At 37.6% G+C, this 16,815-nt stretch overlaps 1 protein-coding gene across 4 annotated transcripts in view; it reads right to left on the bottom strand.

Annotated features, from left to right (window-relative positions):
- col14a1a (collagen, type XIV, alpha 1a) overlaps positions 1-16,815 on the bottom strand; it is a 167,416-nt gene that overhangs the window by 134,577 nt on the left and 16,024 nt on the right. For 3 of the 4 annotated variants that reach the window (XM_028471079.1, XM_028471080.1, XM_028471078.1), the window contains exon 3: positions 10,485-10,601. The exons of the other annotated variant lie outside the window; for it this stretch is intronic. In XM_028471079.1, the coding sequence (XP_028326880.1) occupies positions 10,485-10,601 (117 nt within the window). The remainder of the gene's footprint in view (positions 1-10,484; positions 10,602-16,815) is intronic. 4 annotated transcript variants of the gene reach the window in all.

Raw genomic sequence — 16,815 nt, forward strand, 5'->3', positions numbered from 1 at the left:
TTATCAGTCAACACCGCCGTGTTTTAACAATTTGTGGAGCGATGCAAGAGTTGACAGATTGACTCGAACAGAGAACCAAAACAGTTTTCTGTTATTACTGCTACTCTGCCTCATCTCTGTACCTACAGAGTGTGTGTGTGTGTGTGTGTGTGTGTGTGTGTGTGTGTGTGTGTGTGTGTGTGTGTGTGTGTGTGTGTGTGTGTGTGTGTGTGTGTGTGTGTGTGTGTATTTAATTAACAGCAAACAATGACCGACATTCTTCGGAGGCTGTCAGAGGAGCAGACATGACATTATGTTTAAAGTCTACAGCTCGATACACTTTTATACTTTGACTGCCGTTTACTCTGATACCCCTTAACCCACACACATCTCCCTCAATCAGTAGCTAAATCTTGGTACCTAGAACTAGAATGAACAAACCACGATTTTGGCACAGACCAGAGAGCAACATTGTAAAAATCTTTAGTTATGTGTTATGTGATTATTGTTAGACACTGAGATCGTCATTTTTTGAAAAATATTCATTTTTATCTATTTATTTCTGTACCTACTGGCTACTATCATCTGGTTTGGGATCACAGGGCGTTCCAATAAATCCCTGCTTACTCAGAGCAGCACCATTTCATTGAATAAGTATTGACATGAAAAAAGTTTCTTCACTAATTCAAAGTTAATAGGAATGTTTTACTTTTATGAGCAGCAACGGGCTGCTTTTTTTTTTTTTGGCTTGAAAATCCACATTTTCCTGCACTGCAGCTATACATACAAGACATTGGATTTAAACTCTTTAGTTTAAAGATGGCTTCCATCACGTATCATACCTTCTACAGGCTGGATGGTTAATTAACTCTTTAGGACGCCGATAGTCTCAAAATGTTCAACTGCAACATGAATGTTTTTTTTCCAGACAAGCTGCAGACTAAACCTATTCACAAAAAAATGTTGGTGGGAAAAAAATAAATATCTGGCAGCGATAATATAGCTTAAATATGTGCTTGTTGAAAATCACCGCTCCTTGTTGTTGAGATTCGCCATTTCTGGCAGGGCTATTTAAGTTAAATTCACAAGCTGTTGGAGAGCAGATGATACGGTGGCTGGACTGTGAGAACATAAGATAAAGACATTTGGATGCAATTAGTTGATATTATACATACAACTAACAGCTGACGATTGGACAAACCAACAGATGACATGGTCTAAAGAAAATAGTACCTTAGAAAACCTTTGTTTTTTCTGAAGGCCGACAATTTACCCAGACGTACTACTTGTTGGGGTTTTCAGAAAACCCTGTGGAGACAATAAAACAACACTATAGCTGTAATTTTAGACTTTTTTGAGATCGGTAAAGGTTTTCTGTCCTGACGATTGCCATTACTAATAGGGGTGTCCAGATCCGATATTGATATCGGATACCGGTCCGATACAGCCAGAAAACAAATATCAGATTTTATAGGACTGCATCTAAAATCTCCGATATAAGCGCTCCGATAAGCAGACCGTCAAAAAAAAACTCCACATCATACTCGGAATACAGAAAGTGGAGATGGAGGAGTAGTAAGGGTAGTCAGCAGTTTAGCTTAATGTCTGCTTATTATTTGTTTTCTGCTCTTGTTGTTAGAGTTATATGTTTATTTTGTTTACACTACTTTTTTTTTAGTAAAGACTAAGAGCAATGATCACATTGTTTTGGGCACAGTCAGTGAAACTGGAGCTGTGGACTCTTAACTTTGAGCAGTGGACAGTGGACAATATTGTGTTGTTGTTTTTGTCCCCGCCCTCAGTTGTTCCCGCCATATACTGACAGTAAAAAATAACTGAAGTGAACTTGAATTGTTTGCACTTTAGATTTATTTTGGTTATTTTTCAGGGTCTTACAATTTATTTTTTATTTATTTTATTCAATTGTAGAATACTGTAGATATTATGTTGAAGGTTAAAATGTATGTAACCAATTGGTTAATAATAAATGGGTCAGTTTTTCTCATACCTACTGTTGCTGACTATTGTTCTCTGTTTGAGTAACTTTATCACTTGATCAAGCCTTTTCTAACATTCCACACTACATAATAAGTGATAGAAGTAAGTATGTATGATTCATGCTGATAATGTATTGGATTGATATCGGTATCGGCCAATACTCAACGCTGCAATATCGTTTTCATATCGGAAGTGAAAAGGTTGTATCGGGACATCCCTAATTATTAACAAGCTCTACTGCATCCATTACTCACCTCATTAGATTCACAGGCAACAGAAGAAAGGTCAGACTCTCTGTTAACTAATTAAAATGTTTTGTCATTGTTAAAGATGCATCAAAACATCAAAGACATTGTTAAAAGTCTAAATATGAACACATCTGCTGATTGTCATTCATGCCAGTACCTGCTGTTGCTCTAAGAGAGTCTAAACAAGTTATTTTACCAGTCATGTTGTAAACAGTCACTTGTTTTTACAACTAATGTATAATTGCATGCATGAAAAGACACGCATTCCTCAACTGTGGCTTTCTCTTTAGTGTTGACCTTGGGTTTGGATGCGATTAACACCATTTCACAAAGGCGTTAATTACATTGTGTTTAATGATGTCGTGTGTAGGAATGTTTGTATATCAGGGATGTTGCTAACCGACTATTTTGTCGACTACACTACACCTCATCTAGTAGTCAAGTAGTGTATTACATGAGGTTTTTCCAGAACAATTCAATTTCATAGCACAAAATATTCTACAACGGCAAAACACTGTCTTTAATAAAATGGAGTGCATTTAATAATCATCTTTAAAAAGTCTCTGCATACCCAAGTAATTAGTAAAAACTACTACTGAGATGTTCCCACTGTGAGACGAGCAGCTGAACACTGCTGAACATCAAGGTATCGCCTCAGTGACGGATCAAAGTGAGAAATAATAACTTTGAAAAGAATCCAATTAACAATGGAATCAATGTGCTGCATTTCCAAGCATTTCTTTAGTTTAAAGCACTGAATAATAAGAATTTGGACAATAAACAGTCCTAGGCAAGGCAAGGCAAGGCAAGGCAAATTTATTTATATAGCGCATTTCATACTCAAGGCAACTCAATGTGCTTTACATGATAAAACATTCAATTGTTTAAAATCAATAAGAACATTTAAATCAATAAGAACAATTAAAATCATCAGTAAAATCAATTAAAATCATCAGTAAAATCATCATTACATCAACAACATGACAAAAAATCTCTCTCTCAATCATATGCAGTAGAGAAAAAAAGTGCCTTTAACTTTGATTTAAAAATGTTCACATTGGATGCTGACTTCAGCTCCGCTGGCAGTTTGTTCCACTTCTTTGCAGCATAACAACTAAAAGCAGCATCACCATGTTTACTGTGAGCTCTGGGCTCCACTATCTGACCTGTGTCCATAGATCTGAGAGACCTGCTGGGTTCATACCTGACCAACATGTCACTGATGTATTCTGGACCAAACCCATTCACAGATTTATACACCAGCAGCAGAACTTTAAAGTCTATTCTGAGGCTGACTGGGAGCCAGTGTAAAGACTTTAAAACTGGAGTAATGTGCTCTGACCTCTTTGTTCTGGTTAAGACCCGAGCTGCAGCGTTCTGAACCAGCTGTAGCTGTTTGATGCTCTTTTGGGGGATTCCTGTCAGAAGACCATTACAATAGTCCAGTCTGCTGGAGATAAAAGCATGGACCAGTTTCTCCTGATCTTTCTGAGCCATTAAACCTTTCACTCTGGAGATGTTCTTTAGGTGGTAGAAGGCTGTTTTTGTGATAGATTTGATCTGACTGCTGAATGTAAGATCTGAGTCAATCAGAACACCAAGGTTTTTGACTTGGTCTTTAGCTTTTAAAGATCGAGACTCAAGATAATTGCTGACAGCAGTCCTCTTTTCCTTGTTACCAAAGACAATCACCTCCGTCTTGTCATGGTTTAGTTGAAGGAAGTTTTCACTCATCCAGCAGTTTACTTTTTCTAAACAGTCACACAACACCTCAATGGGACCATGGTCATCTGGGTTCAGTGATAGATATAGTTGTGTGTCATCTGCATAGCTCTGATAATCAACCTTACAGTTCTGTAAAATTTGTCCTAAAGGAAGCATGTAAAGGTTAAACAGAAGGGGTCCAAGAACAGATCCCTGAGGAACCCCACAGGACATTGGTAATCTGTCAGATTCAAAGTTTCCAATGCTTACAAAATAGCTTCGCTCCTCCAAGTATGACTTAAACCATTGCATTACTTTTCCATTTAGTCCGACCCATGTTTGCAATCTGTGCAACAAAATTGTATGATCTACAGTGTCAAATGCAGCACTTAGATCCAACAGAATGAGAACAGATACTTTTCCTGAATCAGTGTTCAACCTTATGTCATTGATCACTTTGATAAGAGCAGTTTCAGTGCTGTGATGAGAACGAAAACCTGACTGAAATTTATCAAATATTTTGTTGAATGTTAAGAATTGACTCAGTTGGTTGAAGACCACCTTCTCAATGATCTTGGCCATGAATGGAAGGTTGCTGATTGGTCTATAGTTAGCCAGTATAGAGGCATCCAGTGTTCTCTTTTTTAACAGCGGTTTCACAGCAGCTACTTTCAGGGATTTTGGTACGGTGCCTGATTGGAATGAGCAGTTAATTATCTGACACAGATCAGTGACAATTGACTTTACAACAGTTTTAAAGAAGTTTGAGGGTATTGTGTCAAGGCAACACGTTGATGGATTCAGCTGCTGAACAGTTTCCTCTATTGTTTTTGGGTTCACTGTAATAAACTCTAACATTGTAATTGACTCATCCCTCAGTGGTTGAAGCTGTTCAAGCTTTTTGTGATTTTGCTGGTTTGTTCTGATGTTTGACCTTATTGATTGTATTTTTTCATTGAAATATACAGCAAATTCATTGCATTTTCCAGCTGACAGTAATTCAGGGGCTATCTGATCTGGGGGGGTTGTGAGCTTTTCAATTACAGAAAACAACGTGCGAGAGTTGTTGACATTTTTGGCAATAATTTCAGAAAAGTATTGCTGCCTTGCTTTGAACAAGCCATCATTGAATTTTCGCAGACTTATTTTGTATAGTTCTAGATGAATTTGGAGTTTTGTTGATCTCCATTTACGCTCAGCTCTTCTACAGTCAGATTTCAAATTCTGCATTATCTCAGTCCTCCTCCAAGGTGTTTTCTGTGTGTTTGGTTTTCTCTTAGTTTTGATTGGAGCCACCACATCTATGACATTACAGACGTTTCTATTATACTCATCCAGAAGATCATCAACTGTCTCAGCACTCAATGTTGGTGTCATTGCTATGGCTTCCATAAACTGTGCACTTGTGTTCTCATTTATGTACCTTTTCTTTAAACACACATAACTAGGGGGAACAGATGTTACAGTCTCTAGGTCAAAAAAGACACAGAAATGATCAGATAGAGCTAAGTCTCTTACATCAACAGCAGAGATATCAACACCTTTAGAGATAACCAGATCCAAAGTGTGACCTTGAGTGTGTGTCGGACCAGTCACATGTTGTGTAAGACCAAAAGTATCCATTAAAGCATACAGTTCTTTGGAAGTATTGTCCATGTTATTGTCTACATGAATATTTAAGTCACCTGTTATTATTAAAAAGTTGTATTCAGTGCATACAACTGACAGCAGTTCAGCGAACTCATCCATGAATTCTCCAGAATATTTTGGGGGTCTATAAACGACTAAAAACAGAACTCTTGAATCACCCTTCAGTAAGAATGACATATATTCAAAGGAGATAAAATCACCAAATGTTATTTCTTTGCACTGAAATATTGATTTAAAAATGGCAGCAACTCCACCACCTTTCCTGCAAGTACGACACTTATTTAAATAAATAAAGTCTTGTGGCGCACTTTCATTGAGAATAGTATTACTGATACCATCATTCAACCATGTTTCATTAAGAAATAAAAAGTCCAAGTGATGTGTCAAAATAAAATCATTAATTATTAGTGACTTGTTAACAAGAGATCTAACATTAAGAAGAGCTAATTTTAAAAACTTTACTGGAGACACTGGTGGACTTTTTGGATGACATGTTATAGGAGTCAAATTTTTATCTCTATAAAGCTTTTTGCTTTTCTTTAATTTCACAATTTTACCTGTGTTACCTGTCACCACAGGAATTAAAGAAGCTGCATTAACTCCATAGGGCCCTGACTTTTTCTGGTTGTTCCTAAAAATAGAGCTATTGCAGTCTGGACCCAGCACACATCAGGCCTGTGTCGCTCTAAGTTGAACACAGCTGGCCTGAGGAGAAGAGTGATCCTGAGCCTGGTATCTTCGAGGAGGGATGGGTGGTGCAGATTGACCATGGTGGGGTAAAGGGTGGGGTGTCAGTCTTGTGCCAGCCAGAACCAGCTCGTTCATCTGGGCAGTTAAATCCAAGAAGGCAGGGGTAGGAGAGAAGCTGGATGAGGTGGAAGTAGGTGAATTTTGGGGTGAAGCAGGTGGGTCCTGAGATGCGGGGGTTGGGTTGACCTCTTCATTTTGGCGATTTTTATTTCTTGCTGGAAGCTCATTGACTCCATGTTCTTTCCTTGTTGTTTTGTTCTCCGATGGTACATGTTGTCCTCTGTCTTTATCAGAACTGATAGCAGTGTGACTGGTGAAGTAAAACAAGTTGGATGTGAAGAGTTTTACTCCAGCCTTGTTTAGACACAGTCCATCTGCTCTAAAAAGATGACGACGTTCCCAAAAAATAGGAAAATTTTCTATAAAATTTAGTGAAAGGGCAGCACAAGCCGAAGACAGAAATTTATTCAAAGAGTAAATCCTTGAGAATTTCAGATCTCCTTTGCGGACTGGAGGTATCGGGCCACTGATGAACACTTTAGGCTGTATACAGCTCACAGTTTTTAGCAGATGGGTGAAATCCAGCTTTAACACCTCAGACTCCTCCTTGGCTAAATCATTTAACCCAAAATGAATCACAACATTTTTCAAATGTGGGTAATCTGCAACGATATGCAAGATTTTGTCAGCCAGGTCTGATACTGTGTCATTAGGTAAGCAGATCACTTTCACGTTGCTGCTAAACATCTTCTGAGCATCTTTAACAGAAACGTCTCCCACTATCAGTGTGTGAGGTTGTTGCTTTGGCCTACCATGTCGCTTTTGTTTTCCTGAAGCACTTTCAGTCTTCGCAGTTCCAGAAGGTTGTGTGTTGACCTCATTAGAGCCAGATCCTAGGTCATTCAGCAGTGGGGCGAATCGATTACCCAGTTCTACATGAAACTGGGTTTGTGACTTGGTGATACTCCTGCCTTTAGCAGATGTCCACTTTTGTGCCTGGGCAGACAAGGGAGTTGATGTTGAGGCTGCAGTCTGCGAAGCCAGTGTAGGCCAGTCCGTCTCATTATTGATATCAGGGCGCTTTGCTCGGCCCGTTAGCCTTTGAAGTGGATATGACTTTTTCTTAGGCTTAGCTCCCAGAGTATTCCAGGGAGGACTCGCACCTGTTGGCTTATCAACGGGAACAGGATCCTCCCTAGGCCTGATAGCTTTGTTAGCACGGGCTGGTAGCGAGTTAGCTTTATCCACTCCGCTGTTTTGAAACAGCGGCACAGTCGTATCATTATCATATCCACAGTGTCCATTAACCTCAATGTTTACTTGTATTCCTCGCACTGTAGTCTCCAGTTCAGTAATCTTTTGGAGAAGACTGCTGTATTCTGTTGTGGAAAGAGCCATTCTTCTGCTAGTTAGCTTGCTACTTGTAGCTAGCTAGCTTGCTACTTAGCTTTCCAGTTGAGCCAGCAAATAAAAAAGCAGTAGATGATTACCTCAGAGCCAGAGTCAGATGGTAAATGATAGAGTTTGATGTTGAGGTATCGTATCATTTCTCAGAAGAAAAAGTTCATGTTTAGTAAATAAATTCCTCTGTGAGCTCCGCTCTGCTCTTTTGCTGCTCTACACGTCAATGGGCAGGAGTATTATTAATGATCAATAAACAATGGCAACTATACAAAAGGCAACAAAGCAAACATTATTTAAAGAATACATTAGTCATCAGAAGTCTCAAAAGGCCTCACATTCAGCATCAGGCAGAAACAGTTAAGTTAAAAGTAGGGGATATGAACCTATTTTTAAATACAGCGACGCTCTGACGAATGAAACAAATGAAGCAGCCATGTAATCATTAGCAGATACGTTCACAATAGATTTAAAAACACCTTAAAAACACTCCCTATTTAATGCTATCATCTCCTCAATTAGCAAAGCCATTTCCATATATTTTTTCTGCCCTGAGATCATAACATTGTTCCTAAACACGCTAACAATAGCTTGCGGAGTGATGGCGGGGGGGGGATTAATCGGCATATTTTCCCGATTTGATTTGGTTCTGATTATTGAAGACTCGTTCGATTAAAAACCGGTTTTAGATTTTTAACAATTATCAATTTGATTTTCGATTATTGCTGATAATTGAACTTGTAACACCTCACAAAACTTTCACATCACCTCACATCACTTTCTTCACCTTCAATACTGTATAGTATCATTGAAATATCCAAATTTGGAGGACTCTTCTGGTTTGTATTACAAGTTCAAAGTTTATATAAACAATCTTTGGAAAATTAAGAATTGCTTCATAATCATCAATAATAAAAATGCTATCAACTCATTCAGTGCCAGCCATTTTCAAAGTTTCTACCCACTCAGTGCCAGCCGTTTTAGAGCATTTTGACTGATTTTTAAAGACTAACAGAATATTTTGTACAATGACAATCTGAATTCTGAAAGAATGAAGTCTCTAATTTCATCAGAAAAAATCATTTTGTTTCTAGCTTGATTCATTTTTCTGTAATCCACAGTTGAATAGAGGCAAGTTTCAATTGCCAGTTTTTGACAAAAAGCTGAGAAAAACAGCTTTTTCTGGAAAAACCTATTAGTGACTTTGAAGCTATTTCTTTTTTTTGCTTTAGGGACACCTCAACATTGGTTTCCTTCTATAAAACTACAAAAACAACACTGAGACCAGGCTTTTGATGGCAAAATGATTATTATTTTGCTATCTATGTCAGAGTTGAATGGATTTCTTACTGTATTTTGGCCTTCCTCCAAGCCTCCCCCCGTTAGTTCCCACACACGCAACTTCCTCTTCCTCCCGGACATGCCGAGTCTCACCGCTTGCCCCATTTTTTTTTGATCGTTTTCTCTCACCATCGCCACACTCTCAATATAACACTCAAGTACCACACATGCTCTGATTGAGTGTGCGCTGCTGAGCTGCTGGGAGCTTCAGCATCAACTCTCGTAGTGCCATTTTCTGTCTTGCAAACTACTTTCCTCTCCCTCTGAGCTCTGAGCTGATGGGTGATCTCTCATCAGAAGGTGCGCTGCTGCCAAGTACATGGCACTAGTTGGTCACTACATCATAGTACAAGCTAGATAATCACAGGAGAGCTTTGTCTCCTAGCAACCCCAGCCAAAAAACACAATTAACGTCTTTAGACGTCTTTGGCAGTCAGCGTTACCAAACCAAAAAACGTCTTTGGCAGTCAATGAGTTAAAAAGTGGAGCCATGACGCTCTTGTGCATGCAATGTTATGTTCAGGTCCTGTATGGAAATAGCCAACTCTTCCACTCCCTCACAGTCACAAGGTTTGGAGAGAAAGAATAACGCCATGTAAAGCGCTTTGAGTTACCAAAATAAGGCGCTAGATAAAGTCAAAGCATTATTATTATTATTCAGGTCCCAAAACATGGTACCGTTTGATTTTCTGTGAATCTGTATCAGGTAGTACCAAACGAATTTGGTTGTTACCTAAAAAAACAAAAAACAACCTGAATTCATATGATCAGATCAGTGATCGTCTTGTTTTAACTCACTGATCGGTGATCTGCCCAAAAATCCAGATTGTGTAAAGCCTAGTAAACATGCTTTGTTTTTGTGAAACCGTAATTTAAAACGATCCCAGCAGTGAGCAAATGTATCCATTAGTCAGATTAAGTTTAAGCAAACAGTCGTACAAAGTTTTAAAAAAGGAGGTCATACATTGTGTTTCCTCTGAATAAACTAATAAAGCCATTTTCAGATGTAGATTATGCCTTTTAGTCCTCTTGGTGGATAATATATTTAATGCTAGTAAATGACTGTAATAACCATTGCTGCTATTAAGGTGACCTGAATTTACCTCCAGCTTGAGTCAATACAGGTCTTACTGTCCCGTGTACCCATCAGCTTCACTTTTAAAACCTGCTGACGGCCAGCAAAAACACTCTCTTGTTTAAAAATTGGCAGCGGTGCAGGACAAACTCGGAGTCCTTCACAACCATCAAGCCTGTACTCCCTTAAAGGAGCTTTGATAAGAGCAAAACTACATAATCCCTCATGACTGACAGGTCATCCGATCGCAATCACATTATTCTTCTTAAAACGTAAGCAAAAATGCTACCATTATGTGCGTGTACTTAAATTGTTTTACACTACAACAGAACACTTACCAGGTAAACTGTTGTAGAGAAACAGATAGCTGTCAAAGTCTCCTTTGGGCTCCTTCCATGAAACAAGGAGTTTGTTTGGGCTCATCACTTTGAGACGCAGTCTCCTCGGGGCAGGAACTGGAAAAACATTCTACAGTTAAATCAGGTTCAATAAAGTGAAACAAATTTAATAGAGGAAAAATCGAGCTGAAGTTGTCTTATATCATTTAGCATGCCCCATAAAAAATTTAAGTTTGCAGTTTTTTGAAACCCACAATACAGTATCTGCAATCTAATGTTAGGAGAATAGGGATGTAACGATTCACTCAACTCCCGATACGATTCGATTCACGATACTGGGTTCACGATACGATTTTCTCACGATTTATTTTACAAAATGGAATGGGAATGTTGACAAATGACTGAAAAATATTCCTTTATTTTTTGGGGAAAATACTGTACTATTTTCCTTTTATTTTTCATTGTCAAAAGAATCCCTTGATAAACTATTCAAAATGATGCAATTTAACTAAAAATAAATCTTGAATGAAATAAATAAAGGAATGATACAAATGAAGAAGCCTATTAATTTAAATTCTGGTTCTATAATAAACAATTCAAAACTGCATAATAGTTCTTTTTCTTTTTAAAAGTGCAACTGAAAATGTATTTTGTGCCTTAACAATTGGACTTTTAAAAAAAAAAAAACAGTCATTTTACTGTATTTACGTCAGATATTTGTTGTGACCAGCAGAGGGCGCTAGTAACACAGTGGTCGGTTGGCATGCAGTTATTCCACCAGTGAAGAAGAGAAGCTACGCTAGCAGACAGAGTTAATAGAAAAACCTGACTTTTACAGATATTCACGTAATATTACAGATATTCTTTCGATGCTAAAGGAGTAAAGAATCATTTATGAGCATGTTTAACAGTAAATGGCGGCCAGAAAGAAAATAGTAGCAGATTCCGCCCGTCACGTCCGCTTCTGGAATGATTAATATATAGCTTATAATCCTCTGCTGGTTAAACAAAGTACTGCGATTCAATTTTCAGAGCATCGATGTGAACCGTGGTACCTATGAATCGATTTTTAACTGCCTTACGATTAATCGTTACATCCCTATAGGAGAATAAATGAGTGTGCGCGATGTTTTAATTTTGTAACCCAGAGCCAAGAGAAAAATGCACAAAGCAGTAGAACAAAGCAGATTTAGCTACAAACAGCATGAAAACAGATTTTTTTTTTTTTTTTTTTTTTTTTTTTTTTTAAAGCACTGATTTCACTCTCTTCACAGTCCAATAAAATAACAGTGGGGCATTTGTGTTATGAACCACTAAGGATTTAATCACACAGGAAACACAATGTACAGGAGCGTCTTCAAACAGCTCACTTTCCAGCCCTCTGTCAGGTTTTGTAGTAGCCTGGTGAAAAACAGCTACCATGAGTCTGTGTTTGTGCAGACTGTGGTTTCCAACAAACACAGACTGAATACCGTGTGAAATAAAAGGTGGAGATGAAGCAGAAGAGAATTTAACGGTTTTCCTAAACACAGACAGAAAAAAGGGAGAAGCCCAGCTGGCAGAAATATGGAAAGAAAGAGGAGAGAGAAACGAGCGTTTTCCACAGATTCACCTCAGGAGAAAACGAAAGGCAATAGAGTTTAACGTCTTTCACACATATCACCATTTCACCACTTTGTCAGGTTATTCTATTAGTTTGTGAAGAAACAACTACGGGTTGATTTATGTTGCTTTATTGTTTATTGCTGAATGTCGGCCCACGTCACCTGTCAGCACTTCCTCTTTTGCTAACTTCTAAGATCCATCACTTCCTCTGAATGTTCAACTTTTCAATGCTGTTTATTAACAATGATGAATTGGTCTGAACCTAATACAACAGAAAACATATTTAAACTTGAATCAAACTAACCCTTTTGACTAGTGATGCTCTGATCAATCGGCCACTGATCATTAATCGGACAATTTCTAATGAAAATGACGGGATTGTCATGTCGATCAACGTCTTTTATTGACGACCACAAAATCAGATCACCTGTGGCTTATACTTCACAGCAGTGTTTCTCAAATGGCGGTACACGATGGCACTACAGGGAGTACTTGAGAGAAATATACTATAATGTATATTTTAGTTAAAAATGATCATCATAACGACTATTAACAGCAACTCACAGAATGACAACAAAAACACACAAAATAAGAGGAAAAACATACTGAATAATAAAAAGAACAAACAACAACAAAATACACAAAATGACACCAAAAGGGACTAAAGATGGAAATTAGCGGTTGACTATAATCTTGCATATTTACATGTATATGTTCATTAATATGTATTGTCCCTGTTTAAAATAAAATAAACTCAAAAACAAACACACTAAGAAAAATAATATTACCAGCAACACAGAAAAGGACAACAAAGACACACTATACATGACAGAGAATAATTTACATAACAACAACAACACACAGAAACAACAAAAACACACAAAATACAAGAAAAACATGTTGAATAATAAAAAGAACAGACGAACAACAACAAATTACACAAAATGACAAAAAAACACACAAAGTGATGATAGAAATGTCCTTGACTAGAACATGTAGTGAAAATACAGGGCTCAGTCTTGGTTCCACACCAGGGGGGAGATGACCAGAAATGATAAAAACTATAGAAATTAATTTATTCAGGAAGGTACTTGGATTCAGAAATAAGAAAAAGGGGGTACAAAAAAGTTTGAGAACCACTGCTTTAGAGCAAACCCAAACAAACTTGTCTGCAGTTTGTGAGAGTGATGTAAAGTTTGCATCATGCAACACACGCCATGAAAAAATACCTTATGGAGAAGCAACAAATTTATTACAACTTTTGAAGAACAAACACTTGGTGAGTTTTCAGAGCTCACAGTAGAGAAGGAAAAAAAAAGGCAGACGGAGCAGCAACAGTCAAACGGCAGCTAACGCGGCCCACGCAGAGAAACACTCGCCCGTATGAGCGTGACAGTCAGGAGGCAAAGCCAATAACCTAAAAATAATTGAATTCATCGGAATAGGTGACCAGCCTTTCTCAGTGGTGGTTCCACCGACTGCTCTCTCACTTGGAGCCTCACTAAGTGCTACCTGGAAGGTAATATTTCACACCAAACTCTCACAAAGAATGTAACCTCAAAGAAGGTCTCTCATCCTCTGTAAGTTAAGTTTTATTGTTTATATCAGTGGTTGTAGGCCTGGGCGATTTTGACTAAAAAAAGTCAGATTTTTGAAAGAAAAATTTGAGTTTCGATTCGATTGTCTTTTTTTTTTTTTTAATGCACTTAAAAATGACTGCAGACATCAGATATATTGTCAAAAGTACAACTTTATTGCTGTGATTGTCCTCGAGAGTTAAAATGCATAGAACAATCCCAAAATAAAAAGTAAATGAGGCTCTGTCCTTCAACAATATCTAGTTTTAACCCAGGTTTAAGCAAAAGTGCAACAGCAACTTCACAGTAGCAGAAATCAGGTAACTACATATTCTATAAAATATAACATTACAATTAAAACATTATAAACTCTTCCCGTGGCATCTCAGCATAGTGCAAATAAAAAATTGAACATGCCTGTGGCACACATATAGCCTATTCAAACACATGTAAACAAAGAGGGGGCTGGATCACATCGGAACGCAAAAAAGTCAGAAAAAACTGCGGTGGGAAATAAATAAATTTGCAAAATAAAAATCGTTTTTAGCTACAATGATGTAATAATGGAATGAATGAGTGAACACACATTTATAAAAAATCACGTTTTGTAAAGATGTTGAATTAAACAATATTTTGGGCCTCCGGTAAAAAAAAAATGATCTCTATAGTTTTTATCATTCCTGGTCATCTCCCACCTGGTGTAGGACCAAGACTCTCCCTTGTCAGCAACCTTCCATTCATGGACAAGATCATTGAGAAGGTGGTCTTCAACCAACTGAGTCAATTCTTAACATTCAACAAACTATTTGATAAATTTCAGTCAGGTTTTCGTTCTCATCACAGCACTGAAACTGCTCTTATCAAAGTGATCAATGACATAAGGTTGATCACTGATTCAGGAAAAGTATCTGTTCTCATTCTATTGGATCTAAGTGCTGCATTTGACACTGTAGATCATACAATTTTGTTGCAAAGATTGCAAACATGGGTTGGAATAAATGGAAAAGTAATGCAATGGTTTAAGTCATACTTGGAGAAGCAAAGTTATTTTGTAATCATTGGAAACTTTGAATCAGATTACCAATGTCCTGTGGGGTTCCTCAGGGCTCTGTTCTTGGACCCTTTCTGTTCAGCCTTTATATGCTTCCTTTAGGACACATTTTACACAACTGTATGGTTGATTAACAGAGCAAACACACAACTATATCTAACACTGAACCCAGATGACTATGGTCCCATAGAGGTGTTGTGTGACTGCTTAGAAATAGTAAACTGCTGGATGAGTGAAAACTTCCTTCAACTAAATCATGAGAAGATGGAGGTGATTGTCTTTGGTAACAAGGAAAAGAGGACAGCTGTCAGCAATTATCTTGAGTCTTGATCTTTAAAAGCTAAAGACCAAGTCAAAAACCTTGGTGTTCTGATTGACTCAGATCTTACATTCAGCAGTCAGATCAAATCTATCACAAAAACAGCCTTCTACCACCTAAAGAACATCTCCAGAGTGAAAGGTTTAATGACTCAGAAAGATCAGGAGAAACTGGTTCATGCTTTTATCTCCAGCAGACTGGACTATTGTAATGGTCTTCTGACAGGAATCCCCTCAAAGAGCATCAAACAGCTACAGCTGGTTCAGAACGCTGCAGCTCGGGTCTTAACCAGAACAAAGAGGTCAGAGCACATTACTCCAGTTTTAAAGTCTTTACACTGGCTCCCAGTCAGCCTCAGAATAGACTTTAAAGTTCTGCTGCCGGTGTATAAATCTGTGAATGGGTTTGGTCCAGAATACATCAGTGAGATGTTAGTCAGGTATGAACCCAGCAGGTCTCACAGATCTATGGACACAGGTCAGATAGTGGAGCCCAGAGCTCACAGTAAACATGGTGATGCTGCTTTTAGTTGTTATGCTGCAAAGAAGTGGAACAAACTGCAGCAGAGCTGAAGTCAGCATCTAATGTGAACATTTTTAAATCAAAGTTAAAGGCACTTTTTTTCTCTCCTGCATATGATTGAGAGAGAGATTTTTGGTCATGTTGATGATGTAATGTGGTTGTTGATGACTTTAAATTACTTTACTGTTAATTTAAATGTTGTTTGTTTTTTGTTTTTTTACCAACTTTAATGTTCTTATAGATTTTAAGCTGTTGAATGTTTTCAGTTGCACTTTTTGATTGTGTAAAGCACATTGAAATGCCTTGTGTATGAAATGTGCTATACAAATACATTTGCCTTGCCTTGTATTTTCAATTCATGTTCTAATCAAAATAATTTCTATCATCATTATTATTTAACTAAAAATTATTATAAACCCCATATTTTTCATTTGATATTTTTCCAATCTCTCGCTCTCAAGTAGTACCATAGCGTACCCCTATTTGAGAAAAACTGGTATAGATCATAAAAAGTTTAACACAGTGAGTTGTTTTTATAATAATACAGTTTTTCTCAATTGATAAGACACTACGATCTATTCACTGCACACAGGCACCAACTGACTGCACACATTTGTCAAAAACAGGACTCTGATGTCAAAACCTTGAACACAATTCATGATTTGAAAACAGTTTCCAAAACTCTTGCACTCTTTTTGCAAAAGACTGAACACTTTTTTTTTTTTGCTCATTTGAACATACTTTTCTCTCATGGCACACATTTTTCAAAAAGTGAATACAAAGACTGTGTTATACTGTGTACACTACAGCACTGTCATTTTGTGTAATATTTTTACTTAGTAATGTACAGTCAGGCACTGCAATGGCCTCCTCTGATTAATTTATAGGATGCATTTGTGTTAACTGTAAGTTGTCATTTTTGAGGACTGTATAATGGTTTTCATACTTCATGTGAACACAGTGAGAGACAGTTTTTTGTATTTAGCTGTGCAGTGTGCTACTTTTGCTCTGTGTGCTAATTTTGAAAACAAAGTCAAATATTGACAATAAGTAAAATGTGCTTTAGTTTAAATAAAGGGAATTTTATAGTTCCTTTTTTCAGTTCACATAGTTATAAGCACTCACCATAAATAAAATGAAAATTGTACAATATCGGGATTGATCGGCAGAACTCACTAATGGATGATCGATAATGATCTATTCCACTGATCTCTATAGGATCCTGGTACACTACAGTCTGTCCCTGTGGGGGTCTTC

Source organism: Gouania willdenowi, chromosome 16, assembly GCF_900634775.1.
Source record: "Gouania willdenowi chromosome 16, fGouWil2.1, whole genome shotgun sequence".
Lineage (NCBI taxonomy): Eukaryota > Metazoa > Chordata > Actinopteri > Blenniiformes > Gobiesocidae > Gouania > Gouania willdenowi.